Source organism: Perca fluviatilis, chromosome 19, assembly GCF_010015445.1.
Source record: "Perca fluviatilis chromosome 19, GENO_Pfluv_1.0, whole genome shotgun sequence".
NCBI classification, from domain to species: domain Eukaryota; kingdom Metazoa; phylum Chordata; class Actinopteri; order Perciformes; family Percidae; genus Perca; species Perca fluviatilis.
Window position 1 is genome coordinate 20075940 of NC_053130.1, and position 27665 is coordinate 20103604.

At 37.3% G+C, this 27665-nt stretch overlaps 1 protein-coding gene and 1 long non-coding RNA gene across 2 annotated transcripts in view; one reads left to right on the forward strand and one right to left on the reverse strand.

The window, feature by feature from the left end:
* The window catches only part of adgrb3 (adhesion G protein-coupled receptor B3), a 115175-nt gene that overhangs the window by 34166 nt on the left and 53344 nt on the right, over positions 1-27665 (forward strand). The window contains exons 3-6 of the mRNA XM_039783736.1: positions 17012-17122; positions 19637-19798; positions 25667-25831; positions 26589-26753. Of these exons, the coding sequence (XP_039639670.1) occupies positions 17012-17122; positions 19637-19798; positions 25667-25831; positions 26589-26753 (603 nt within the window). The remainder of the gene's footprint in view (positions 1-17011; positions 17123-19636; positions 19799-25666; positions 25832-26588; positions 26754-27665) is intronic.
* LOC120547911 lies at positions 6582-22352 on the reverse strand. The gene is made up of 3 exons (XR_005637115.1): positions 22212-22352; positions 21409-21543; positions 6582-7009 (listed from the first exon to the last, which is right to left on the reverse strand). It is a non-coding gene; the product is annotated as an uncharacterized LOC120547911 (long non-coding RNA).

Sequence of the window (27665 nt, forward strand, 5' to 3'; positions counted from 1 at the left end):
AGTAATCAAATGCCAAACAAAGGAACATCTTGTATGATTGAGCCCATGTGCTTTGTGGTGGGTAGCTGGCTGTTAGGAAGGTGGACCTGTTTGGAGATTGGCAGCAGTGTGGGAGCTGTTGAACAAGTTTTTACTAAGCATCACATAAAAAAGCCAATGAAATAGGCTAGCATATATTTTCTCTATTTTGGAGTATAGCCCTTAGTAGCCTGTGAATGTTTTTTACATTTTTATATTCAAATTAATTTTAGCCCAGCTGAGGCTATCGTGTAACAAAGACTACTTTAAAAAGAAGGCAGTGAACAACCTTCCCTCCTCTGAAAGGTGATTGAACAGCAACTTGACTGCTGCTGTTCTAAGCACAGCGAACTATTTTGTGCTGCAAGCAACCAATAAATGTGGGGTATGAACACATTGATCAGTTGGACAGTCAGTCAATCCATCAGTCATTCATGTCCGTCTGTAATCTGACACTTTACCCATAACCTCAAATGGCACTTGTTTATATTGTATTGAGTGATGCTTTGTAGCCCAATATTACTGTCTGGCTAATATGTGCACGATTGATGTTTTACTGCAGTGCCAACTGTATACAAATATATAACTTTGCCCCATTCTCCCACGCAGTGGATGAGACAGTTCAGCAAAGATAGGTAGAAAAGCTTCGGGAAGCAGCTGTGCGGAGGTGGAGTGGCTAACCAGACATATACAAACCAACCAGTTCATTGTCAATCAAATATTCTGCAAATGGCCAGGAACTGGTCCTTTGGAGCAAAGAAAATGCCATAAATGTCTCTAGGCATGCATGATTGTATAATCTAAGTGTTCGGAAGCAGAAGACTGTTTATAACAAACAATGGTTTTAGTACTAAGACTTGCAATAATTTCTGGACAGGTGGAATTCTCTCATTTGTATAGTTTTCCTTTAGGTATGGCATATACCTGATATGAGATTATTAATAACATAAAGTTCCCCAATATAAACTGGAATCCCACCCAAGACTGTGAGTGGTATAGTCATAACATAAGCACTTTGAAAATCTAAACACATTTCTGCCAGGTAACCTATGTTTTGACTAACAAAGATGTCATTCATCTATTCAGTTTTGATTTTGTATCCCTTTTTCTATTTATTAGTTTACAAATTTCATTTTTCATATTGATACTCTTGGTTGTGTATTTATATTGTCTGAAATTATATTTTTCACCACATGCAGCCATCCTTACACTAGCTCTTCTTTCTATACATTATGCATGTAATTTTAGAGATACTGTACTTTGAGAGAGGTTTTATTTTTCATGTACAGAAGCGTTTCCTTTGTAAACGTGTTTAAGGCGGAAAATTATCCAGCCATTATCCTGCTGTTCTATTCCTTGTCTGCATAGTATTCCGTAAATACAAGAATAGTACATTGTGCCCTTTGATTACCCTCTATTTTTATAACATCTTATGTCCATGGAGATTCAATTACTGGCTGAATATAGTTGATTTATGTGCCCATTCAGTGCCGCCTGTTTTAAAATCAGGAGGAAATATAGAAAATATGCATTCATCAGTGCCTCTAAATTCCATAATGAGGTGAAAGGATAGTCAGGACTAAAATGGTTCCTTCTCCCATCTGGTGAATTATCCTTTTTTACTGTCTAAGTAGCTAACTGTGTGGAGAAAATTTTTGCTATTGATGTCCTTGAACTTTTGCCTAGTTTAATAAATTCTAATTAGATTAGAGCAAGAGAGTGCATGAAAAGACAGCTTTTTTTTCCTTTGCTGATTAGAGTGGAAAAAAAATATATGCATGGGGCTCAATTTTTTTGCATTGAAAAGCTTATTAGGCATCTCTCACAGAAGCTCAAGGGAAGTAGAAGGAAATGGTTTTGTCATTCGGGCTCACAAACAGATCACACTTTGGTTGTTAAATGAACTGTGGCTGATTTCATATGAAGAAATGTTGGAAGCTACAGTCTGACGGTATATGTATTGATTATTTCATGCATGTACACAGCAGCATTTATTCATTATGAGTATCTCACACAATTTTTACATGCACTTTGATTATTTTAAACACTGAATACATTGTCATATTCATCCAACTAATATCCCAATACACTGGGAGACATTATGTAGACTTCTTGCCATAGCCATGACAGAACATTCTCTGCAAATTAACAGCTTCACCTGGTACCATCAGTGAAGTGAAGGAAGGGATATGTTTTAAATCACCTCCTTTTTGTAAGCCTTCAAGCACTTTTGCTGAGAGGCAGAACACGTGAGAGCTTTGACTGCATATCAGACAGGTACATCGACAATAACGTGAACTCGCCGACAATGGGTCAGACAGGCTATTCAGCCAAAGCTATTGAGGGGCTTGGGTGTCATGGGCCTTTAAAACTCTAGGTTCCTCTGCAGTGAGTGTGTTGCCAGCTCCCTATTTCAGTGCTCTGCAGAGCACAGCTGAATGGACAGCAACCATTGTGTGCCCAGATAATGCACTTCAATCATCCTTAATGTCATCACAGACAGAAAGGCTCAGAAGCTGGGTTGAAGGGGCTTTATTTCCTCCCATATCCGAGAACAAAAATGGAAGTATTAATAATAAGATTTAGGACTTCACTCGTTTTGCACACTAATTATACTCACCAACTCTACTAAGACCTGTGTTTCTTGTATGTGGAGGGGAAATGTGAAATACTGCTGTAGCCGTTTTTGATGCACATTTGTTGGTGGTCTCTGGGTGGAAAACAATTAGGCGGTCATGTTTAGGTTATAGCTGATTTAATTTACTTTGTTAAGTTAACTTTTTTTCTTTTACATAACACTTAATATTCTGGACATGGTAAGCTGCAGGGAAAGCTTGTGGTGTGGTAATCAATTCCATACATTGGCCAACGGTAAGATGTTGAATGGCTAATTGACCACAGTAATGGTGCATGGCTATGTGGTGGTGGACGATGGAGAGGTGCACATTATAAAACAATTAATTTCCAATACTAATGTCACTCTTGGCTGGTTCTGCTGCTGCATATAACAAGGAGCTGTCACTAACTAGTCATTTCATACTCCATCTAGGATTTGATCCTGGCTATGCAAAGTTAGGAAGCCCTTTTGTTTGATTGAGATACATACTTTTCATTTCTGAAGCCACCTGATAAGAATTTAGACTTCCATTTTGGTTGATAAGTTTATTTAAGTCTCTCCTTTGCAAAGCTACAAGGTCATGGTCTGGTCAAGGACTGATTACATTTTTGACTTCTAGCCACTTAGTCAGATTTCTTTTACTCTTGTTTACGGTATATTGCAAGCTGCAGCAGGCAACTTTGGCAGCTCCACATGGCAAAAAGAAAACATTTTGAAATTTGGAATAACTTCACTATCCAGAAATCATAACATGACTTTAATAACCTGCAATATCTAAGCCATAATTGCAAGTGTTAGTGAAAAGTTGAATATTATTTAAAAAAAAGAGCCAGCAGGTTCAGCCATCATTGATTAATACTGTTTTCTGGCTCTGGAGTGTTTGCTAGCAGTTTGTTTTCATTCATATTTTGAAGTAAAACTTCTAGTGCATGTTCATTTATTTATTTACATGGACATGGATATTTACTTTGAAATGGTAACAGTGCACTGCAAGCATATTAAAATACCCCCACAAAATAGTTTGATTATCAAATCACAGTAACCTAAATTTCCCTTATGATTTTTGTGTGTAAATGATGCATTTCATAATTCAGTTAATGTCCAAAAAGATGTGGCAGACTACAGGGATCTTTGTTAGTGTCACATTGTCAAACAAGGAAAATGGAGCAACTTCATTGGTGTTTATTCTTTTTTTCTATTGATGAATGAATGCTGCTTTCACCCAGGACAGTGCTGCTTTACCTCCCACCACCATTGAGAATACAGGTGTTTGTACACAGACAAACCAAGTTGCATGTGCTTGACACCATGACCTTTATATACTCTAGGAGAAGGCCCATAAATGACAAACATGCAAATGAATGGGAATGTTTTCCTATTTGTTTACTCTCTGGTCTTTCATCAGTTCTTTTAAGGATGATTCCAAAGACTGATTATTCCAATTTTTGAATGTGCTCTTCTTTTTGATATTTCACACAATTACTTTGCTCTGCTGAAATTACAATTATCCTCCACCGAGACTCAGCATAATTTCAACAGCGCTATTCAGCATAATTTAAAATTAAGATATTGCCTTTTTTATCTATTAATTTAACAGTACTTAACATCTCTTTGATATAGGGTTGCAAAAGTTTCAAAAATAAGAGTGTGAATTCATGCATTAAACTTGAAAAGTGTACCTAGCAGTTCAGTTTAGGTGCTACTTTATTGTTAAACCTCTCTAATGGAACAATGAACACTTGTCTATTCATTTGACTTTGCCTCTTTTCCAAAACCCAGTAGTGTGGTGTGTTTGTTTTTGAATAATCTGAGTTTCCAGAGATCATTAAGTGGTTAACTCCCTTGCCCCTCGAACTAAATGCCCTCCTTGTCCTGGGACTGAATCCCTGCAGGGTTTTCTCTCCTGTGTTTCTAATTTGGTCTCTCCCACAACACGTTACAGTCTAAATAAAGAATAGAAAACACCACAGGTTAGAGGACTGCCCACCTTACTTCAAAAGAGACATGCGGAGGTTGTGGGAGTTCACCTCAGCTTTGATTAATGCAGACCTAGTAATAAAAATGATGACGTATAGTGTTAGCTATGCTAAGTTAAACCAAAAACAAGCAGAAATTCTGTGTTTTCATCTGAATGGGTTTGATTAAAGAGCTTTATTTTAAAACTGACCACATGCACAAATTGTAATTTTGTGGAAATGCCAAAACATATCTGCTTTAAAATTAAAGCTTTATTGCGTAACTTGTTGATATTAATGAATAGGGGTGTGCAAAGAAATCAATTCACATTCAAATCGCGATTCAAGCTCCACCGATTCAAAATTGATTCATAGAATTCCAAAAATCAATTCATATTTATTTTTTTAAGATTAAGTTTTTGGGCATTTTCAGCCTTTATTTGGATAGGACAGCAGAAGACATGAAAGGGGAGAGAGAGGGGGAATGGCATGCAGCAAAGGGCCACAGGTCAGAGTCGAACCTGGGCCCGCTGCATCGAGGAGTAAACCTCTATATATGGGCGCCCGCTCTACCAACTGAGCTATCCGGGCGCCTGTGAATATTGTTTTTTTTAAAACCGAGAATTGTTTTTGAAGCGAAAATCAATTTGAATCGAATCTTGAGCCTAAAAATCAATATTGAATCGAATCGTGACATTTTCTGAATCGTGCACCCCTATTAATGAACGTCTGTTACATTCAAGCCGTTGCCAAAAGAGTTGCTACAAAGTTAATTAAGACTATCAGCTCTGCACAACTCTCTGTATTTCTCAGTATGGCTATGTTTAGAAGATTGTGGCGTCCGGTAACTTTCCGGCACAGAAAGTGAAGATAATTACCTCTTCTGAAAAGTCCATTGTGTTTTTTTAATCCTCCGTGGCCTTCTTGGCTAATAGCAACTGTGTGGAGGACGGGTGGGGGCGCGTGCACAATCACGGAAGGCTGTATCATGTGGACGCACCAACAGTGTTGTTGTCATTACTTAGAATTCTTCATGGGGGTGACAGAAACTACGCCCTATAGCTTTAAATACAATTAATATATTAAATTATGTTTATTATTTCTAATAATAAAGTTAAATTCATTCAGCCCAAATACTGAATGTACTTAGTTATAAAAACACAAACAGTAATTACAATCCAGTGCAGCAATGGCTTTGAAACTTGTAATAACTGTGATGGCTCTCAGAATGACATCAGAATGAATAAAAATCATATTGTAATGCTGTTGTCCTCTTGTCTGAGGACATTTTAGCATCGCCACTGTGTCTTTGTAATTATTTCAGAGTGTATTTGCTTTAACATGAGCTTAGCCAATGAGTGAAGACAGGGCATGTTGCAGGCATCTTCCTCATGACTAACTTGCATATGACACAATGTTCCCTGTGCTGATAGATGCAGGGTGGCAGTCTGAAGCAGTGGGTTTTACCACTGCAAAAGGATCAGACATGATTGGTGCTGTGGAAAAGCTGACAGCATGAATTATGGAAGTCTCATTAGGGGCTGTTGGAAATGATTTATCTTGCTACGAAATATGGTCATCCAACCATATTTGCCTCCATGGTTACAGAGTCCATATTGTGTTTTGCTCTTTTAATTTCTTAGGTGTATCGTTTTTCGTTTATTAGTGAGAAATTTCCATGGACAGCAAACCATGACTCTATTAAATGGAAGGTCGTTACTTGGTATGCCAAGCAAAATGGCTTAGAAAAGGACAAGGTATGCTCTTTGAAAATTGGCTGCAGCTGCAAAGGTGCTAAAAAATGTGTCATGTTTCTCACTTGACAGATGCATTCCTTGGCATGGTGGCATTGAGCTTGGCAGTGTGTGTGACTGCCAGGTCATCTACTGGGGTTGTGTATTTCTAGTGATGCCAAGAGCTACTTCCATAGTTTTCCAATTTGCCTTTAGCAAGAGCATTGTAGTAAAGCATACCCCAAAAGATAATTATGCATAATGTACAACTGTTTATTAAGATCATATCCTGGTGGTCAAAAAGAATAAAATCTTGTTTTTAGGTGATTGGTCAAAACTTACAATAGAATATTTGATGAAACACTTTAAGCAACTGACTAGTGTCCCAGACTTGAGAAGGCCTCAGCATTTCATACAGTGTACAATGTGTAGTTTCTATACTGCTCATGTAACCTGACTTCTTTTCTTTAAAATGGTTTCATTAGTAATCTGCTTCCATCCTTGTTTGTGTCAGTACACAGTAGTCCTTTCAGTTGTGTCCCTGCAGCAGCCCCACTTTTAGTCACGGGTGGTTCAGCAGTGTTGCTTTTTGAAAAGGCTGGTGCAAGTTATAAGCTGCAATCTTGGCATTCCTTTCACTTTAAAATGCTCTATAGCCGGATCCATTTTCTGATAGCATCATGCAGCTGAAATGAAAGCACGACACATTACTTTCATTATCATGCAGAGGGTACCTCTTTGTGAAAAGTCTACTTTTGGGACATTGACAAGCAAGCATTTGTTTACAGCCACAGTAATGTGGATGATGCTTTTGATTCTTGTGATGGCAGATCATTATACTTTAATGTTTAGACTGGAAAATACGTCAAAACTGTGTGGCTTTTGATAGAGTAGAGATTCACTTTATACATTTTTGGATAATTCGAAATGCTATGAAGTCAGACTGGTGAGGCCTGTTCCCTGAAGTGTACGGAAAATAGGGGGAATGATCTGCTCACAGCACCCAGCAACAGGGCTTCTTGATGCAGTGCTTTGATAACGTCAGAGCTCCATCTAGGTTGCTTTGTGAGGTACTGCTCAATAACCTTGTGATTTAGCATTGTGCTGTAAATTATCAATGTAATCTCCAGTAGCCACTCATTTGCCTACACATCAGTAATACAAAATATATCCTCTCTACTTACAGCAGACAATATTCTAAGTGCTTGTCTCACCACACTGACTCCATTTTTAGGCGAGTTCACCTGACTCTGTAATGAGGTGCAGTGGCAGTTGCACAGAATTCTAATTTGGCTTCAATCTAAGTCATTAGGAGAGTCAACAGGAAGCAAACAGATGGCAGAAGGAATATGATGGATAATTGTACGTCTCGGAGGGACATTCGTAATTTGTATCTGATTCTGTGCAACCCCTTCATTTTCTTAATGAAGGACTAATTGAGTTTTTTAGATTGGCTCAAGCATATGGTCCCACCAACAGTGGAGGGTTTGTATAATGGCTGTAAGGAGATACATTGGGTAGATGTATAAGATTGTTTCTGAATGGTAGGCTGATTTTAAGGTTAGATAAACACTTAAGACTCGGTTTGAATGTGAAGGTGTTAATGAGCTAAAATATGATGCATCTTTATTATGCCATAATCACCATCATCGTCATATTCATCATATATTTTCTGACATTGAAAAATAGTCTTCACAGATTTTTCTAAATAACACTGATGCTTACTCTGAAAAAACTAAGTGTACTGTCCTGCCTCTGAAATGTTGGAATAAATAAAACATAGTAGTAGAATCTGTACTTTACTTATGAATAAATGTATTTTTGATGTTTATAATGTATTGTCTTTTTTTTGCATTCCAGTGTAACACATAATGACTGATTTTCTTTTTGCTTTCTTCTGGAACATGGTTATGTTATTATAATGTTTCTTTCTGTTTCTATTTTAATATACTTGTTGTAATTTTTATGTTTCTTTTTTTGTAGTGAAAAGTCCAAAATCAACCAGAACAGGCGTTGATCATTTTTCATGTTTAGGTTTTAATACCTCCAGTTAGGGCTGCAAGATATGAGGAAAATATCTAATTGCGATTATTTTAACTGATATTGCGAAATAATCCATGATATTGGAGGGAATGATAATTTTTTATCATTATTCTTATTTTCATTGAAACAAAAATATTATAGTGTGATTTTTTTCGAGGATCTGTACCAAACAAAGATTTTTTCTTTAGTCTGTGGGATACGATATGTAGGCTGGGATGTCTCTGCAGCACCACAATACTTAATTCAGAATGGCTTGACCATATTTTGCCTTTAACAAATAATGTGCCCACATGCGATTTGGATAGTCCATATTGCAATTTCGATAATATTGCGATGAATTGTGCAGCCATACCTCCAGGAAACAAGCAAATGAACAGATGCGGTTTGTACAAACAATAATTTGTAAACCCTTAAATTATAATACAACTGTTCGAGCAGGTGGTCACTCTTAGCTTTTGTAAAGGTCAAGATAGTTTATTATAATTTGGCATCTTTTTATGTTTAAATATATTTCCATTGTAATTTATGACTCAATCAAAAGTCCAATATACCCAAAAAATTAGGGATGCACCGATTTATCGACCAAACATCGGTATCGCCCGATAATTGACTTGTTGACTGCCATCAGCCTATAGGCACATAAGATGACATTCACCGATTGGCAGTGGCTGATGTTCAGCTGTTGTGTTGCATCCATTTTGTGCTGGCTAAATGTTATGTTGGTTATTAGCGGTCAGACTCAGACAACAGTGACTAGCATATGGTGCTACTGCAGCTGATGATACGGAGAAGAAGCCACTGGCTGGACACAACTCTGGCATGACGTAAGAGGGCAACGGGTGCCATGCACACATGTGGTTTGTTTTCACAGTTGTTTTCAGTGAGCGGCTGTTCCATTCTGCGTATCACATCTTGGATGAGAAGAGAAATAGATTGAGCTGTAACGCAGAGTTTCTTATCTTTGTAAAGAAAAACATACATCTTACTAACAAGTAGGCAGTGAAGTACAGGTGATTTTTCTTTTTTCTTTTATCCATAATGCCGTATTGAGGAGCTTTTGAGGCCAATTAATGTTTAGTAAAGAGGCTCATGTTCAGCCCAATGTTCCAGCCTTCTGTAAGTTTGTGCTTAATGGAAACTCAAGAACATTGTATTCTGTATGAAAAACACAAGGTGAAAGCTATTTAGATTTGTATTTATTAATTATATACATTTTATTGTATAGCTTTTCTAATCACTTTAACATTTACATTTGATCACATTTAATTCAATGTTTCACAAAAACAATGTTTTTTTGGGCTACTTAGGTACTGAAAAAATCTTCTCATTTTGTAGGTAGTTGTATAGCAGGCTAAAAAGGCCTTTGAAACTGTTATTGGTTATATTAAAGGTTGTTTTATTAATTTGTATGATTGAATTTGGGATCATTCAAAGATGGGTTGACTTTAAAATGGTTCAGTGATTTTTTTAATAATGAAGACTTCTTTGTTTTCCTGGCTAGATAAATTGTTTTTTTAATCATCGGCCCAGAATTTCACAATTGATGCATTCTGACTAAAAAGCACCTTACAACCCATATGAATCACTACATTTGACCAACATTTGCCAGCCTTAGTAGCTCAGCTGATGAGAAATAGATCAAAGACATGGATAGTAAGGTATCTCTCTTCCTGGTCTGCATGGACTGTATGCTTTTCTCTTTTTTTGGGAACTTACACTCTTCAAAGTGTAGTGGTAATGAAGTGCCTCTCATTAAGAGCAACATTTGTGACAGTCAGTCAGTCAGGCAGGAATGCATGGAGGGCAGGAAGCGGAGAGCCCCTGATAGAAGCTACTCATAGGGGCCTCTGAGTAAAGGCTCATTTCATGCGAGGTTAGACACATCAGTCATTGGACATGGGGCTGGCTTTTACTGCCTTTCAACAAAATTACACATGGAACATGTTCACACAGTAAAGATGAACCTGGAAATCAAATGTCTTCCGTTAGGCTCTCTGCTGCTGGCGCGATCACTGCCACTGTGTAAGCTTAACATTCCCTGCATGCAGTGAATCAAAGCCTTAGTGATGACAAAGGTCATGGACCCAGGGAACTTCCATTCACTTTGATTGCGTGTTGAGTCTTTATTTGTTTGTAATGTGTACTGCATGTACTTAGTAGTGGGACATTAATTAAATCAAACATAAATATGGCCCCTAATTAAGGTTCAAAGCATCAATGAGCTGTGATGGGTAAGAAAAGCTTTGAGCCCATCAAATCAGGCTCACATGAATAGTTTGGCTTGGGCAGGAGAATACTGTCCAGCACTATCCATGTTCTCACAAATTTGACACTGCGATGAAGGCCTGTGTGGGCCACAGCACATTCATTCAGTAACACTGTAGCCTCAAAATTTGGTGTCCCCCTGTTATAACCTTCATTTATTGTCACCTGCTGAGGTCACAGCCCAGCAGTGACAAGGCGCTTGCACAGCCAGTAATTTGAGCAGACATTTTGGCCAAAGGTTTTTATTGTTTTGGCTGTATCTGTTTTCTGCATGCAGTGTTGGCTTTGCTAACAGATGCACCCCTGGAGATCAGCTGCCAAAGATGATTGAAACAAAAGTTATTTTCCTTTCCTTTTTAGAGTTGCTGGACATATCTCACAATGAGATTAAACTTGCAAAGCAGCCTGACTCACGAAACTAGCCACTGAATCACTTCCCTTTCTTAAAGGTCCCATGACATGGCGCTCTTTGGATGCTTTTATATAAACCTTAGTGGTCCCCTAATACTGTATCTGAAGTCTCTTTCCCGAAATTCAGCCTTGGTGCAGAATTACAGCCACTAGAGCCAGTCCCACAATGAGCTTTCCTTAGTATGTGCCATTTCTGTGTTTGTAGCTATTAAGGAGGAGAGAGGTGGGCAAGGTGGAGGGTGGGGGTGTGGCCTTGACCAACTGCCACTTTGCTTGTTTGAAAGCCATGATGTCTCTCTCTCATGCGTTGGCCAAATTCTCTGGGCGGGCAAAGCAGAGAAAGGGGAGGTAACCTTGCTCCTTATGACTTCATAAGGAACAAGATCAGATCCAGATCGGCCCATCTGAGCTTTCATTTTCTCAAAGGCAGAGCAGAATACCCAGGGCTCGGTTTCCACCTATCGCTATTTCTAGCCACTGGGGGACCATAGGCAGGCTGGGGGAATGCATATTAATGTTAAAAAACCTCATAAAGTGAAATTTTCATGCCATGGGACTTTTAAAGTTGAGAGGAAGGTATTTTTTCTCAAAAGAACCTAATCTCATTCCTCACCTCTTTATTACTCCCCTGATTTGCTGATAAGCCCTGATAAGCAGGCAAAATGGCTGCCATTGTAAACTGATGGCACAGTATGGTGGCAGCAAGCTGTTTTAACTAGCACTCTTTGAAAGATCTGTTTTTGCTCTTACTGGAATAATTGCAGGTTTAAAGCTGCACAATGCTACTGAATTGAGTTATAATTCTGCTTTTTTCCTTTAGTGAATTAGGAATTTTTAAAAATGTGAGAAAGAGGAAAAGGGTGTGTATTAATTTGTCTGTGCTTGTGGGTGAGTGTGTGCATTAGGTAAATTCTTTTCTATATTGTAGCTTTAGCTATTTTAATGTGTGTATATATATATATATATATATATATATATATATATATATATATACAGTATATATATACACACACACACACACACACACACACACACACATATATATATATATATATATATATATATATATATATATATATATATATATATATATATATATATATATATACATACACACATTAGGGCTGTGAAAATAACGCGTTCATTTTGATTAATTAATCTGACAAAAAATAACGCGTTAAAAAAAATAACGCAGATTAATCCATTCCATATTGACGTTTGACCCGGAGCCATTCTAGCCACTATTCGACTGTAAAATGAAGGAGGGAGACGAGAATGTGCTGCCTGGATCATTGATTGGAACATTTAGCTACTTGTTACTTCTTCCTGCCAACCCTGGCTACCGAAATCTGGTGCCACTGATATGTCTGCTCTTCTCTCTGATGCTCTGAAACGGACGATACAGGCAACACAAACACCACTGCACGTGACGCTAGTTAACACTATACTCGACAGCAGCTAACGTTAGCCTACCGCTAGCAAGAAGCTGGATTAAACACTGTTAAAATGCTGACAGCTAACGCTAAACGGTGTAAAGTTTGACTGTTTTACTGTAGAGGATTCAACACCGGTATGTAACAATCTGCTAGCCTGACAAGCCAGCTGCAACTAGGGTGCGTCTAGATTTCTAGGCTAACAATCTGCAGCTGCCGTCGGAAAAACAACACAGACGGTGTGTTCAATGAAACTGGTAAACTACAGCCTCGTGGTGCATTTGAAGTTATTGTAAATGTCCTTTTCCCATCTGGTGGTTGTTTTTGTCGTTCAACAGCAATTTACTAGTGAAATAAGTTATTGTTATTGATATAGATTATTATCAAATCATTTAATTTTGACCATATGGCCTTAGCAATAAACAAGCCCTTCTTTAATGTCACCGACTGTTGTTTAGTACCCTTCTTTTTTCTTTTCTTTTTTTACTTTCTTAAAAAGTATCGGTTCAGGCACTGTTAATTATGTATGCGATTAATTATTAATCACAGAGTATGTAATTAATTCGATTACATTTTTAATCGATTCACAGCCCTAATATATATATATATATATATATATATATATATATATATATATATATATATATATATATATATATGGGAGGTTTCCAAAACAATAGATCTATAATTTTGTCAGTCAAAATCATATTTCATTGCATCACAAGATGTTGGCCACATTAGGTTTAACCTGCTTAGATGTCTCCGCTGTCATCAGATGCTAATGTGAACAAACATATAGAGACATGTAGCTGAGACTGACAAGGAATCTAAGTCCAATGTAGTGAGTCATAAAAATCATCAGCGACAATTATACTATAATAATAATAATGATAATAATAATAATAATAATAATAATAATACTTCTGAGAAATAATTATTTTATCTAAGGGGAAATACATTGCAATAATGTAGATGGTTCAGTCCAACAATGCATTGTTTGTTTATCCATAATCCATTATTTGTCAAACTACTCTTCAGAAGCAACTCCTTCCTGTCTGGTCCATTTGGTCTAGAGTGTTGGCTATTATTTAGATTTTGAAATGCTTGCTGGAACAAGCTGTGTAGCTGTGACGTTGTGTTAAAATGTGTTGCCTGTTGTGAAAGGAGAAGTGGCTATTGCTGATATGTCTGCCAAGGTCATCTAAGTAATTCCTATTTTAGGCAAATGTATTTAATCATCCACAAATTTGTCCAGTATTTCAGAAAAGCAATGCCGCTATTCCTCAGTTTTGTAAACCTGGCTGAATTTAGTGGTCACTGTAAGAATGTCATTTTTAATTCTCAGGAGTCACAAAACGCATGCTTTGTCAGTGATGCATGACATCAGGGTTATGTGCATGCAAAACAAAGTGAATGAGTCTGTCACTTCACAAAAGGAAAGAAAGCTAACAGTGATGGATTTCTCTGAATGGCATTCCCTCTCCTTTGTTGTTGAAGCATGATGGCTGATGGATAATAATAATAATAATAAGTATTCTCTTTAGTCTCAACTGAAGGACAGACACCTCATAAATCTTAAAGTGAATTTTCTTAAAAACACAGTTAAAGAGGCCAAAACATGAAAATGATGCCACCTTAAACAGAAGAAATGTTTGAAAAGTAATGACACGCTAAATGCATTATCTGCGCTTTCTGCCTTGTAATACAGTGAAGACACATTGTATTGGGCTTCTTTGACAAATGACAAACAGCGTGCCCCTCCAGTTATTAAAATTCTCATTTGTCTTTGATGTTTACGGTTACATAGCCAAAGGCTTGAATGCAATCCTACCAGTTCAATTAAACCGGTGTGCTTATTTCTCAGTACTTTTCTGGTGTCATACTTCGACATCCTGTGCTTACCCATTCTACCTCAGGCTCCTTGAAACGCAACGTTAGGATTAACATCTTGGCTTTGTGGCATCAAAAGAGAGACTCCAGTTTCATACACTTAAAACTCAAACTTCTTATGCACTAATTTAACCAGTTCTCATGTTTATACCAACAGGTTGAGCTTTTGAGCTACCTGTCCAGAATGATGCAGATATAATTACTCAAACATCAGTGATGAAACGATGAATCTGTGATGATGAAAAATCTCCATTTAAAGATGTGACATTTGATTCATACAGTGTGTGCTCTGTAATGAGTGTATCTCACTGTCATCACGCTTAATGACATTTAGGTAATCTCTTTCATGTTTCAATGCTTTTGTTGTATTGTTCATCAAGAGCTGCTGGGAGCTAGATTCGATTAGGTGTGACTGACTGTAGGGCTAATATCACTGTTTAATAGGCTGAGTTGATCAATGTTTTACAGAGGCAAATCATTTTCAAAAGTATAATGGAGTAAGGATCAACGTTATGCGAAGCTGGTCATGTTGATTAGTATTTAAAAAAGGACAATATAGACAATAATTGCATACAGCTTTATAAATGTCCTCCTTTATACAGGAAGTGAACACATTATTTACATTGATGTTGCTTATAAATGTATCTAATTCAACAGAGAGCTGGGTAGGAATTCTTTTTTTTTTTAGTATAGAGTAGGCTATATATGATATTCACACATTTTAAGCTCTATTGCATTTCCTAACTGCTACCACTGTTGCTATGTTATGTATACAGGACAGTAGGGTGTCTATAATGATATGTACATATTTTAAACTCTTTATTTTGCATTTTAACATCAAATGTTACTGAAAAGTAAAAGCATTAAAAGAATCCATGTATGCTCTATATCCAACCTGCCCCACTGAGCCAAGTGGCATGAAAGTGCTATGTATGCTGTCTCATAGTTTTTAGTGTTTATTTTAACTTATAAATTCATTAAAAAGCAGTGTACCCTGCTTTTTCTATGATTCCCTGTGAAGAAGCCGCCATTCAGGCTGACTAAATCAGACAACCCTTTTATTCTGCTAAATGGGGAATTGGTTCAAGATCCAAGACACCACAGGGTAGAGACAGAAACGCAGTAAAGAGATAACATGTCAAAGTATCTACAGTAGTTAGCCTTGCATGACTTAACGTTAGATCAACTGCCCGCTGTTTGTCCAACCATCAGTGTACCTGCACATTTTTTGTCCGGTACAGAGTTCACACTGTGCTTTCTGCTTAAATTGAGCAAAACAGATGTGGACACTATCAAATCAGACTGAAAGACATTTGAACATGCTTCTGAAGCTCATTACTTTGTGCAGTCATGGTTCTAAAGATCCCAATCAGCATCAAAAGGATGCGGTTTGTTTCAACCTGGCGGCTTTCTCTCCTTTCATTATACCCTTATAATATTCAAATATTTTATGCAAATACAACCACAGTTTTCCTGATGCTATACTGGTAAGGGATGTTGCTTTAACATAGCTGAAAACACAGTCATTCCAGTCTTGATTTATTTATTTATTTATTTTTCTTAATCCAATCATGGAACATGTTCTATGATATGATTTGGTTAATGCCAACAGTTAAATGCGTGGATCAGACAGCTGTCTGATTTATAGATAATTAGTCCTAAAATTTGAGCTTTCAGTGGATCGTGATCAGATGACATGACAGATGCGCCCCTGCCCCCCAGGCAGGTCAGTCTTTCTAGGCGTTCAATCTGCTGTAGGGAACACAGGAAACTAAAGGCTACAAACTAGATGATTTTACATTCTCTCTATCAATGGCTGATGCATTGTATTGTCTAATGTACTAACATAAGCTATGTGTGAATTTGTTGTTGATGCATTACCTGCATTGCCTATTTGCAGAGATATAATCATCTCATTAGGACCACACTGCCGAAAATAATGCTACTTTTTAATGATGATGTAAATTCTGAACTAAATGCAATACTGCAAGCATTATTTTTCTCAGTGTGGTTTCAGAACATTGTACTCATTGTTTCTTTGTCCCATTATGGGAAACAAAGAGGGCATGCATTGAAATGAATACAGCTCAGAATACATTTGTCTAATTTAACAAAGGCTCACAATATTTTGGACTGGGTAATCCAAAAAGAAATTCTACAAAGATGACAAACTGTTGAGGAAACTGTGGATCAATAGCATGTTATGTCCATGACCCCCTCCTCTGTGGCTTTCTGATGGCTTACACATTTTTACTTTCATTTTCTTTTTTTTCCTTTTCGGGATGTGCAGGAGGGTAGGGAGGGACGGAGGGAGGGAGGGAGGGACGGAGGGAGGGAGGGAGGGACGGAGGGAGCTGGTCTGACAACGTCTTAAAAAAACGATGTGAGTTTATTTGCATGTTTGCTATGTGTCTACGTTGTGCTTTCAAACTCAATTAATACTTCCAACTCACCCTTATAAATTCGTTGCATTGTTCTATGCCCTAGAGTAAAGGACAAATTAAATACAAACTTGTGTGGTCTTTGTTTCTAGCCATGTACTGCAGTTGCTTCGAACATCTTGAAGAACAGTATGTAATAAGCTTTTGTTCTCAGAAAATCATGTTTAAGCCTAGCTTTCATATGAACCTCTATTTTGTCCCATAGAATATGGAATGATCGGAGAGCATACAGTAAAAAGTCAGCGGCCAAGATCAGTTCATGACACAAAGGCCCTGCAGGAGCAAGCTGAATCTGCTAAATTTATGGCACAAACTGGTAATAATGTAGTTATGTTTCTTTACTTTATTTTGTTAACTAAACTTAATTTCATCATGCATGCTCTCTCTTGTACTGCACCTTTTAAGTGGAAATGTGTTGCATTATTATTTTTTCCAACTCATTCTATATTGCCACATATGAAGTAGGAAGATAAATTTCCCATTTTTCTATGAATATTTACTTTGAATTTGGAAAATAATTGTGTTTTGTGGCTCTGTTTGTTTTATTGTCACATAGCGAGTTGGCAAGTGGATTACTCATATACTATATTTATAGAACATTAATTAAACAGCAGTTCAAAACTAAGGTCATGATGTAGTTAATCATTTCCTCCAAGGCATGATAAATGAAATGTCATTCGATGAAAAATCGAACCCTTCAGCCAAATATGAAAAACATACTTGGCAAAAGTTGAACTGATAGATGCTGCCCTTAGAGATAAAATTAGGCTTTGCTGCTTAATCAAGTCTAGCATCCAATACATTAAAAACTGAAGTAATCTAAATTCATAATAACATTTACAACCTACCAACTTAGCAATTGTAATAAAATCAGAAAGTACTGAAATAAGTCACAGCAATATTATAGCAACACCTTAATTTGGCTTTCATTATTTAGTTGTTTGAAACCCCTTTTTGTTTTCAGTGGGTGGGTTAAGATCTAGCTGAGATTTTGTTTTTATTCTTAATTTTGATTTTTGGGAAATGTTTTGATTTTTTCATGTGTTGTTACATTTAAATTCCTGTCATTGTTTAAAAAACGCCTATCATTACCATTTTAATTTGCGACACACCATACATACATACCGGTACTAACACATGCTCATTAACACTTCTCCATTTTACACATGCCGTAGGTATGTTGTTTCCCTGTTGAGTCGCATCACTGTGCTTTTCTGTTTCTCATTCTCACACAATTTACTCTCCCTGTACTGCCTCATTTAACAAATTGATCCACCTTTCAGTCTATTTTATGATCTGCAAAACTAAGGGCAGTGTTTAGATCCCTATTTGGCTGAATCTATGTTCCCTTTATACTACATGTTGAGATGCTATTTTAAAGCATAATGTTCTCAAACTTCTAATATGATTTGATGACTTCCACTGACATAAATGTATTCAGAGCTGCAATTGAAATAATTCCTCTTTGTAATAAATTATATTTCTAATGCATAAAGCCTCAAAGAAAATGAATACTTCACCTGAGGGTTTAACATAATCAAACATCAATTATTTGGGGACTACTCTGATGCAGGTATTTAATTGTCCAGTCACTTGTCATCAAATAATTTATTCTTTTTTAATTCGGCTACCATGGCTTTGGAAACCACACCCCACTGCCTCATCATAATATACAGTTTTATTTAGCATTTCATGGCTTTTTGATAGTTGACCCTTTTGAACAATGACGATTGAAAGGCTGAATGCTTGAATGTTTCTTCTTAATAATCTTTATAATTTAACTCAAAAGAGATTTTGAGAAAAATGTAACAACTATGATCTTTATCTTTACTAATCTGCTACCTAACAATAGGTGTGATTATTTAATTATTTCATTTGACTGCAGAGTTAAACTACTTCAAAGTCTGCTTGCCAAAACCTCAATTTAGGTGCAAAGGCCTGGACAATAGAAACAGATTCCATTCTCATTCTGTGGCTAAATTGGTACCTTCCTTCTGGGCACTCACAATTAAGTCTGCTTTGAGCCACAGTCAAACACATGGAAATGGCTGTGATCTGCTGAATAAAATCAGCTAACTTTCTCATTTTCCTCCACCCCTGGGATTTAACAGGTTGAGATGGATTTGAAAATTATTTCGTCTAAAACACAGAATTCGCTCCACTGTTGTCAAGGAAACTAGACAGTTTGCTGCAGTGCAAGGGAATCCATCGCTCCGACCTCTTTCTGAACTAACACCCATTAAATTCCATTTTATTTTCTCAGATGTTGTCTTTCTTGCATGTCACCATGTTCTTACGAAATTTGCTTTGTTTATGGTCTCACTTTGTTTAAGCATATTATTGGGTTTCATAGAAATGCATGACTTATTTTTCTTAAGGATAAAGTTAAACAGATGTAACCCTAATGTCTACCATTACTTTTCTATAATCATAACTATGCCTTCACCGTGATCTTTGAATAAATGCACATTTAAATTTGTTGTAAAAAAGCTGATTAGTTTACACAGCTCTCCGACACTATCAAGACCATTGTTAATGCAATTACTCTCTATGATTGCAAAACACTTTATTGTGCTGCATACAAATGCAATCACTTGTCTGAAGAATAACACTGCCAAGTCAGTATTTATCAAAGATCACATAAAGGTAGTTGAGACTGTACAATAGTGTTTTTGTAAATCTTAAAGACCCCACTTCACCCCAACGTGACTCATGTTGCCCCCTTCCCTCCCACCCACCCACTTGACTCAACCCTGCCCACCTCGCCCCGTAAGAACTGCCCAAGGACCATATTGCTGCATTTAACTAGTGTCACCCTTCTCCCACACAGGTGAATCAGGTGCAGAGGAGTGGTCCCAGTGGAGCTCATGCTCTGTAACTTGCGGGCAAGGGTCGCAGGTGCGAACAAGAACATGTGTCACACCATACGGAACACACTGCAGCGGCCCTTTAAGAGAATCAAGGGTTTGCAATAACACTGCCCCTTGTCCAGGTAGTGTTAGCCGCAGATTCTTGAATATTAATGTTTTGTTGTTTATACGAGGAAATGTGTTGTTGTGTTTTAACAAACTTTTCAATGTGTCTATTTAAGAATGTATTTTTATTGCAGTTATTACAATTAATCTAATGCTTTCTTTATTTGGTGTTATTTTGTGAATGTGTTTTTTTTCTTCATGATCACTTTTGTGTTTTCCATTTCACATAACTGTAAGGCAATTCATCAGCAATGAAATGGTTTAATGACATGTGGTTCTGCATGGAGCTTGGGGAGCAGTAGATCCTGATATGTTGTCAGCTTCATTTCCTTGAAGGTCAGTCGTGCATTTCAAAATAACTTGGCAGCACTTCTTCAAACACGCTGTAAGGCATTTCTTCCTCAACCCATAGTGGCAAGGCAGATGAGTCACTGGCAGTCAGGTATCAACATCAGATGTGTTTCTGACTGGTGATTGCAGAGCACTAATGTTTGTCTGGTAGGAGAGCGTGTCGTTCTAAACAAGTCGTTGCCATTATTCATTTTTGGGATTGTTTACACACAGACAAATATGTTCATTTAGTAATGAGATTCTGAACTCATGTTTAGTGAAGGTATTTGATGGGGATTTTTAATGGAGTGCTTCTGTATCTGCATCATAAACTCTTAGGTAATTTTTTCTGATAAAAAAATCTCTTCTTAGCATCCTCTAACATTCTGATCTATGATGTACTGTACTTCATTTTTAGATGTGGCATGTGTAAGTGGGAAGTTGGCAGGTTTCAAAAGGGTCACTCTCTTACTGTGTGTGGACATTAAGAGCTAGAAAGAGAATGAGTCATTTCTTGGTGTGATTCCTCTACAGTTTTGCCATTAATATTTAGCATAGAAAACATTAAAGCTCCTATTTCTCCAAAGCTACACAGCCAATTTCCAGGTATATTAATTAATTAGCATGAAGAACAATTATTAATTTAGAACTACAACTTACAGAAATGCCCATGTGAACTCATTATTGACCTTGATTTATCTCTAGACATGCAGACATTAGGCGTCTCATGGCTGATTGTGGATCCAAAACTTTCTTTCACATAATAATGCAGAAACACTTATCACCAAATAACTGGGCCATAAAACTCTAGTTCAACTCTAAAGCAATTTCGACTTTCCGGACAAGAGTAAGACTGCGTTAGAACTTTTCATTTTTAGAAAAAAAAGGAGCTGGAGAGTCTTTTTAATTTCTAAAAAGGTCACTATTCTTAATTTATTGTATTGTTTCATTGTTTTTTAAGTAGATCATATCAAATACACTGTAGTGCTGGAGTGTGGTTAAATTGCATTGCTTGCAATATCTGAAAAATAATGTTTTCTCGCTTCACTTACTTATATTAAAAACCTAGCTATGGGATCACAGAAGTTACAGTAACAAACTGATACTGTACAAACAAATCCCACCTGGCATGGTGCCACATGAAACACAGTCTATTTCTAATTATATAATATTACGAAAAGCAGACTTATCGATTCACTCTATTCAAACCATGAGTAGTATGCCAAGGTTGAAGGATACCTCCGAAATAGAGTATACAATTACAGACATGTTACTGCCAGTCTAAAAGTAGCCTTACCTTAAAGTCACCATCGCTGAAAACATTAACATCATCGATGAACAACGGCAGGCACTGCAGGCTTACATCAAGCACGTTGTTAAAAATTCTGGGCCTCCATACAAGTTGTGATGCCGCTCATCCAACACAATGCATCTGCCAAAATACAATAACACTTGTGCTTTATGACATTTTACTTTTACCTGAGTCATCCCATTTTTTAACCAAACCAACAGCACCAGAGTTTTTATTTTATTTTTTATTTTAAATTTTGGTGTAGTTAGTTATTCAGCAGAAGTAGCCTAAGCACAGTCATTTCTGACATTTAGACAGTACAGGATTTCCTTACTTCCAGTGCCAGCATTCAGAGCCAACACAAAATTAGTTTTATACTGTAGCACAGAATATAGCAGGTTTGTTTCAGCATTCAGTATTAGATAACTAACACAATTTTTCAACCTAACACTCCCTGTCCTCATTAAAACTATAACGTTACAGCAAGATCTGTACAACAAGTATGATCATGATTTAATTCCTTCCTGTCATGGGTGCATACGTTGGCGGCCACTGACTTTCTTTTATTTGAGTTAGTATTAAATATTTCTTATAACACAAATTTCACAATGTGTGATTTGGTTGGGTGGGGGTACAGGGTTGTTCTACATTTTTATTTTGCCTTAAGGCACCAGTAAATGGGAAAGCTCTTGATAAGGCGCTAGCTTATTTTATCTTGCTATCAACAAGTGAGAAAGTGTTGTCTGTTTACTATGCTATTGAACGGCACTGCCATGAAAAACTGTCAAAAACACATAAAAGAGCCATACCTTTGAATTTGGGAGGGATGCTGTTCTCTCATGTCAACAAGCACGGCTAGATTAGTATATATTACGTTATCCATGTCGTTCGTTAACTAGCAAAGTAATGTAAACAATGCGCCACTTGACCGACCATGCATGCGCGGATACGTCTGTATTCGTCCTACTTTACAGGATGCGAATGCATCCCATAGACTGTAAAAATAAGATGCAGCCGCGGATTTATTTCAAAATAAAACTTCGTTAGCTGTGCTAATTGCAGTGAAGTAACGTCAGCCAAGTGAAAATATATGTTTCTTATATGTTTATTTGACGACGACAGTGGAGTTCTGTGGCTTGAAGGAGCTACCTAGTAGACTGTGGCTGTTAGTAGGGTAACATTACATTGGTTGTGTGTCATTTGTTGACAATAAATAGATAGAACAACGTCAGGATAGCTTATTAGGCTCAGATCTCAAACCCATAATAGCTTGAACATGCAAAAACACTATAATTTTAATATTAATATTGTGATTGATGTACTGTAAAAAACATGTTTTTGCCTCGAATTAATGCAAGTTTCTGTTTTAGCTGTACTAAACAACTAGCAAATAACAACTTGGTTGGTATGCACAATGTGATGTGTTTACTTACAATAGAGGGAAAACTGGGCAATTGGCATAATAAGCAGCAATAGCTTCAATGGAAACAAAGCATTCATTAGCAGAAAACACTGGGAGGTTCAGTCTACAAAATGCTACATTATTGCCAACTTGATCATAAAGATGAAGCCTCATTTATTATAAAGAACTATTTCAGTGCTTAGAAAAAAAATCACAACGTCCCAGACACTATGACTATCAAAGACAAATAAAGACTGGAAGAAGTTCTGTCAGACATTTTCTGTTGACACATTGATGTAAAGGATTCAACGTTGACAGTGAGCCAGTAACATCTATAAATATTCAAATGTAGGCATATTGAAATCCTATTGCAGATGAAGAACAAGAGCAAAAGAAAATCATAAAGATCATGATTTCACTGTGTCATTTTTAATGTGGTTAGGTCTCTTTACTAGATAAACTGTGGTAACCTATTGGGACTCTAAAACCAGTTAAGTTAATGTACATATGTATAAAAGAGGCAAACCTATTGCAAAAGCATTTCCAAGTGCCATTGGCCCTTTGTTTGCATTGCGCAAACATAAGAGCCAAGTGCAATATTATGCACAAAAGCATTGAACTGCAGCTTTATGATAAGCATGGATTTGATTGTATTTTTCAGTGGAAACTAGCTCAAACTGTTCTGTGAAAAAGAATAGGCCTGTTGTATGGTGAATACAGTTGGACACAAGCGGAAGGCTTACAAGTTAAAAAGTTAAAACCTCACTGGAATGATATGAATTAAATGAACTAAATCCCAGTTTACCACAAATTAATGAAAACATTCTTTGCAAATGCATTTGCTTTGTCCACCATCCTGTGCTGGTCAAAGAATTTCACCTCTACCACGATTGCACATGGCAAGTTCATTGAAAAAACACACACAAAGAAGCGGAATCCTATTCCATCACTGCCACAGTAGCTTTGGTGACTGCCTGCTTTGAACTTGAAATGTTCAAAGTAAATGCTTCGGCCACCATGGGACATTTAGCAACAAAAAGGCCAGAGAAGGGACAGACGGTAGCTCCGCCTCATGGCCAACCATCGGCATGATCCCAAGATCCAACTGCTCTACAATTGATCCTGAGATCCAGCTATTATACTGCAGGAACTTTAAGCCTGTGCAAAAACTGTGGATAGTGACCCCTCTGAAGAGGAACAAATCTATTCCCTGTAGACATAGTAGTCATACATACTGTACATTTCCAAGGTCTTACAATCACGTTTGTAAGCAACAGATGATAAAAAAACACCAGATATGTTCTGTGCACTGCCAATCCCCATAAATTAGTTATTTAATAACATTAGTTAATTAAACTAAAAATAATTACATTTATTTAATGCCTCAGTTTTGTAACGCCTGAAAATGTATAATGGCCACATCCATATCAGCCTGTTGTTCCTATTGCAGTTTATGCCATTGTAGCTGATAGAAAGCTGTAATGTGGGTTGAGCATTTCTTTAGTACACCAAAACTTCTGGTTCCAAAATATAGTTGCAGTCTGATTTGGGTTTGATGTACCTTAATGTTCATTTTGAAGCCTTCAATTCTGTCAGTAAATGACACTTTATCGCTGGGATCAAGAAGCCAGCAGTTGCTTTAGAATATAACAATAGGTTAAACATTTACATTTTGAGTGTGTTCATCATTTCATATCACTGTGTGAATGTTAAGGAAGACTGCAACTACTGAGAAAAGACAGGGGGTACTTCTGTCTAGGTCTCAGATTCCTATATTTCCCTCCCCAAAGTAAAACTTTAAGCCAATAGCAAATGTCCTCTGCAGATCTATCAAGCCTTGCAATCTGTCAACCAGAACCCAGTTAAACATACATGCAAACCAAGATGCAAGACAAATGATGCCTTTATAAAGCCGTTATTTCAAAATATGTATTTTGACAGACAGCTGAGGAAAATTACAAATTTATCAATAGCATTATATATTATGGTGATGATTGTGCTTGAAAATGATCTGTCGTGTTGTTAAATAGAAAGGGAAATACCGAAAATTATTCAAAACTCAACGCATGCCAAAATAATCCTTAAATCCTAAATTAAAGTTTTTTTTTTTTTTATTTGTGTTTATTCAAAGCTCAAGAGTTTGAAAATGGGACCTCTTACAGGTGATGTTTTTAATTTATTTAATAATTTAGTTTTTAATATTTTGATTGTGTCCAACAATAACAACATGCCACATGAGATTTAGAATTGTTTTAATTAAAATAAGCCTTTGAAACATTTATTCATGAATTTCTCAGGCATATACAGTACATCTAATGAGGAAACACACTTTTGATACTTTTTCCTGTTGAATTTGGGCTGTCTGGCCTGATATTCAGTCTGAGTGGCCATTTCATTACCTATCGTAAAATGTGGGGCAGTGATTCAGAGGTCTGGAACCAGGTTACAGGCTGTCTGCTTTGTGTATAACTATGATTAGTATGTTGGTGTAACGACATATTTGCAGAACCATTGTCAGCCCAGATTAACTTGAAGGTCCACAGCTTTTAGATTCCTAGTCAGACTCAGAAGACTCAACAAACTGTAACACTGTGCAAACCTGCTGCTCCTCAACTTGATTTATCATATTATATGCCTTTGTGGCTGTATGAAGCATTGTTAGTGGGGTAGCATTTAATATGATTGTATTAAATGTTCCACAGTGTCTGTGTGCTCAGTGTTTCATTCACATTAGTTTTGTTGCTGATTATTTTTGATGGATTTTATTTGATGTATGGCTCAGTGCAGTTTGTTATGGGTTTGTTTATGCTATAGCAGAGACAGGGATATTGATCAGGCCTGACACCTTTTCTGTGCCCGCAGTACACGGTGTATGGGAGGAGTGGTCACCATGGAGCCTGTGCTCATTCACATGTGGCCGAGGTCACCGCACTAGGACTAGGATGTGTGCCCCTCCCCAGCATGGAGGCAGGGCATGTGACGGACCTGAGACCCAGACTAAGCTTTGCAACATAGCCCTATGCCCAGGTATCATCTGACTGCTCTCTAAATATATTTCAATATTAACACTTATAGGTAAGGTACACTTAAAAGGTAAATGCTCATAAACTCATTTCAAAAGATGAATCATTGAGAATGATAGCAGTTTACCTTACACACGTCTATATGTGTATAATCCTTAATTAATACAGTACTGCAAAGGTGAGTAAAAAACTGAATGGCAGCCCAGTTTGTGGTGCATTTAAAGTCAAAGTGCTTTCACAATAATGCGGTTTAGGCAACCCTGTTGAGAGTCAATACTATAATACTGACGTCAAAATCACTTACCCGCAATTGCCTGTGAATGCTAAGCAGATTAGTGATGATGAGTTTTTCCACACAGTAAATGTTAGCTTTGCTCTGGTAACAGACTCAGTGAAAACCACTCAATCTCAGATGCTTTCCCTCTGCCCAGACAGGGAATATGGAAGGCAGCTAACCAATAGATTCTGCAGTTTGTGCCTTTGGCATTTTAATAGCCTAAATCATAATATGAGGACATCCTACAAAAACATTTTATGTTTTATTCTCCTTTTGCCTTTGGTTATGTTGGGAAATTTTAACCAGATTAGGAAACCAGCAGTACAATTCTCCAAAATCTACAAAGAGTCATGTCATTTCTTTGTCTGTTTTTTGGCTTTCAATCTGAGAGAGAATAGTGATCTGAATATCTCCTCCAATTTCTGTCTGCCCTCTTTTTCCCTTCACATGGGACATGCTTGTTGGGTTGTGGTTGGTGCCTCAGTGGACGGACAGTGGCAGGAGTGGAGCTCTTGGAGCGATTGCTCGGTGACCTGTGCCAATGGCACTCAGCAGAGGACCAGGCAGTGCTCAGCAGCCGCCCATGGGGGATCTGAGTGTCGCGGTCACTGGGCAGAAAGCAGAGAGTGCCATAATCCTGACTGCACAGGTAAAATCCTGAGCATCTTAATTCTATATCTGCTTTGATGTCTAAATTCGAAATCGTGATTTAAAATGGGGGAAAAGAGAGACGAAAAACAGCCTGTGCCATATTGTCATCATTATCTTTACAATCATGAGTACCATAATCATTACTATCAACTTTAGATAAAATATGCAGCCTGATTTTACTGAGCTGCTATACTCTTTCTGTTGCGTTCTGAAAACCTCTGCAGCTAGAATCAGCTCTGCTGTAAGAATCAAGACTAATGTTTGAGACCATGCTCTATCAATTGGATTTGTAAAATCCATTTAGATATACTGCATGTTTTGTCACATAATTCAGGGTTAGCTGTCCAAACTGTCTGTCAACATCATAGATGTATTAGAGGCTCAAAGATGTCAGCTTAGTGGTCTCCAGCAGGCTTTGAATTGTCTGATCATGTGAAGGGCCTGAGCACTCTCATAATCTCCTGATGCAATTTTCACTGCAGCAGCCTAAAACAGCTGTTCTGTATTTCACTGGTATGTGCGTGGCAAATAGATTCCTCTCAAATTTTTGAAAGTCAGTGGAAATCTTGTGCAACCACCAGTCAACTGTATGCTCTCTTGGACCACTAAAATAGTGCCAAATGCTTGTGATTGCGTATTTTCATTTTGTGCTCATGAAAATGAAGCAGAGGAAGCTGTTGTCTGCCTCACAGTGAGAGGATGCATTATACAATTTATTCATTTGATGAGGCCTACCTGTTTTCTTATTTGTATCCGGAGGTGAGAGATCAAACATTAAGTGTGACTACACAGTCTAAGCCTTGATTTAACAAGTCAGCACAGTGTCCATTACTGCTGGAAGCGTTGCCTTGCTTTGTAGAACACAACAAAAGAGTTCATGGCAAAACCCAATAAATGTTTGAGAAACCAT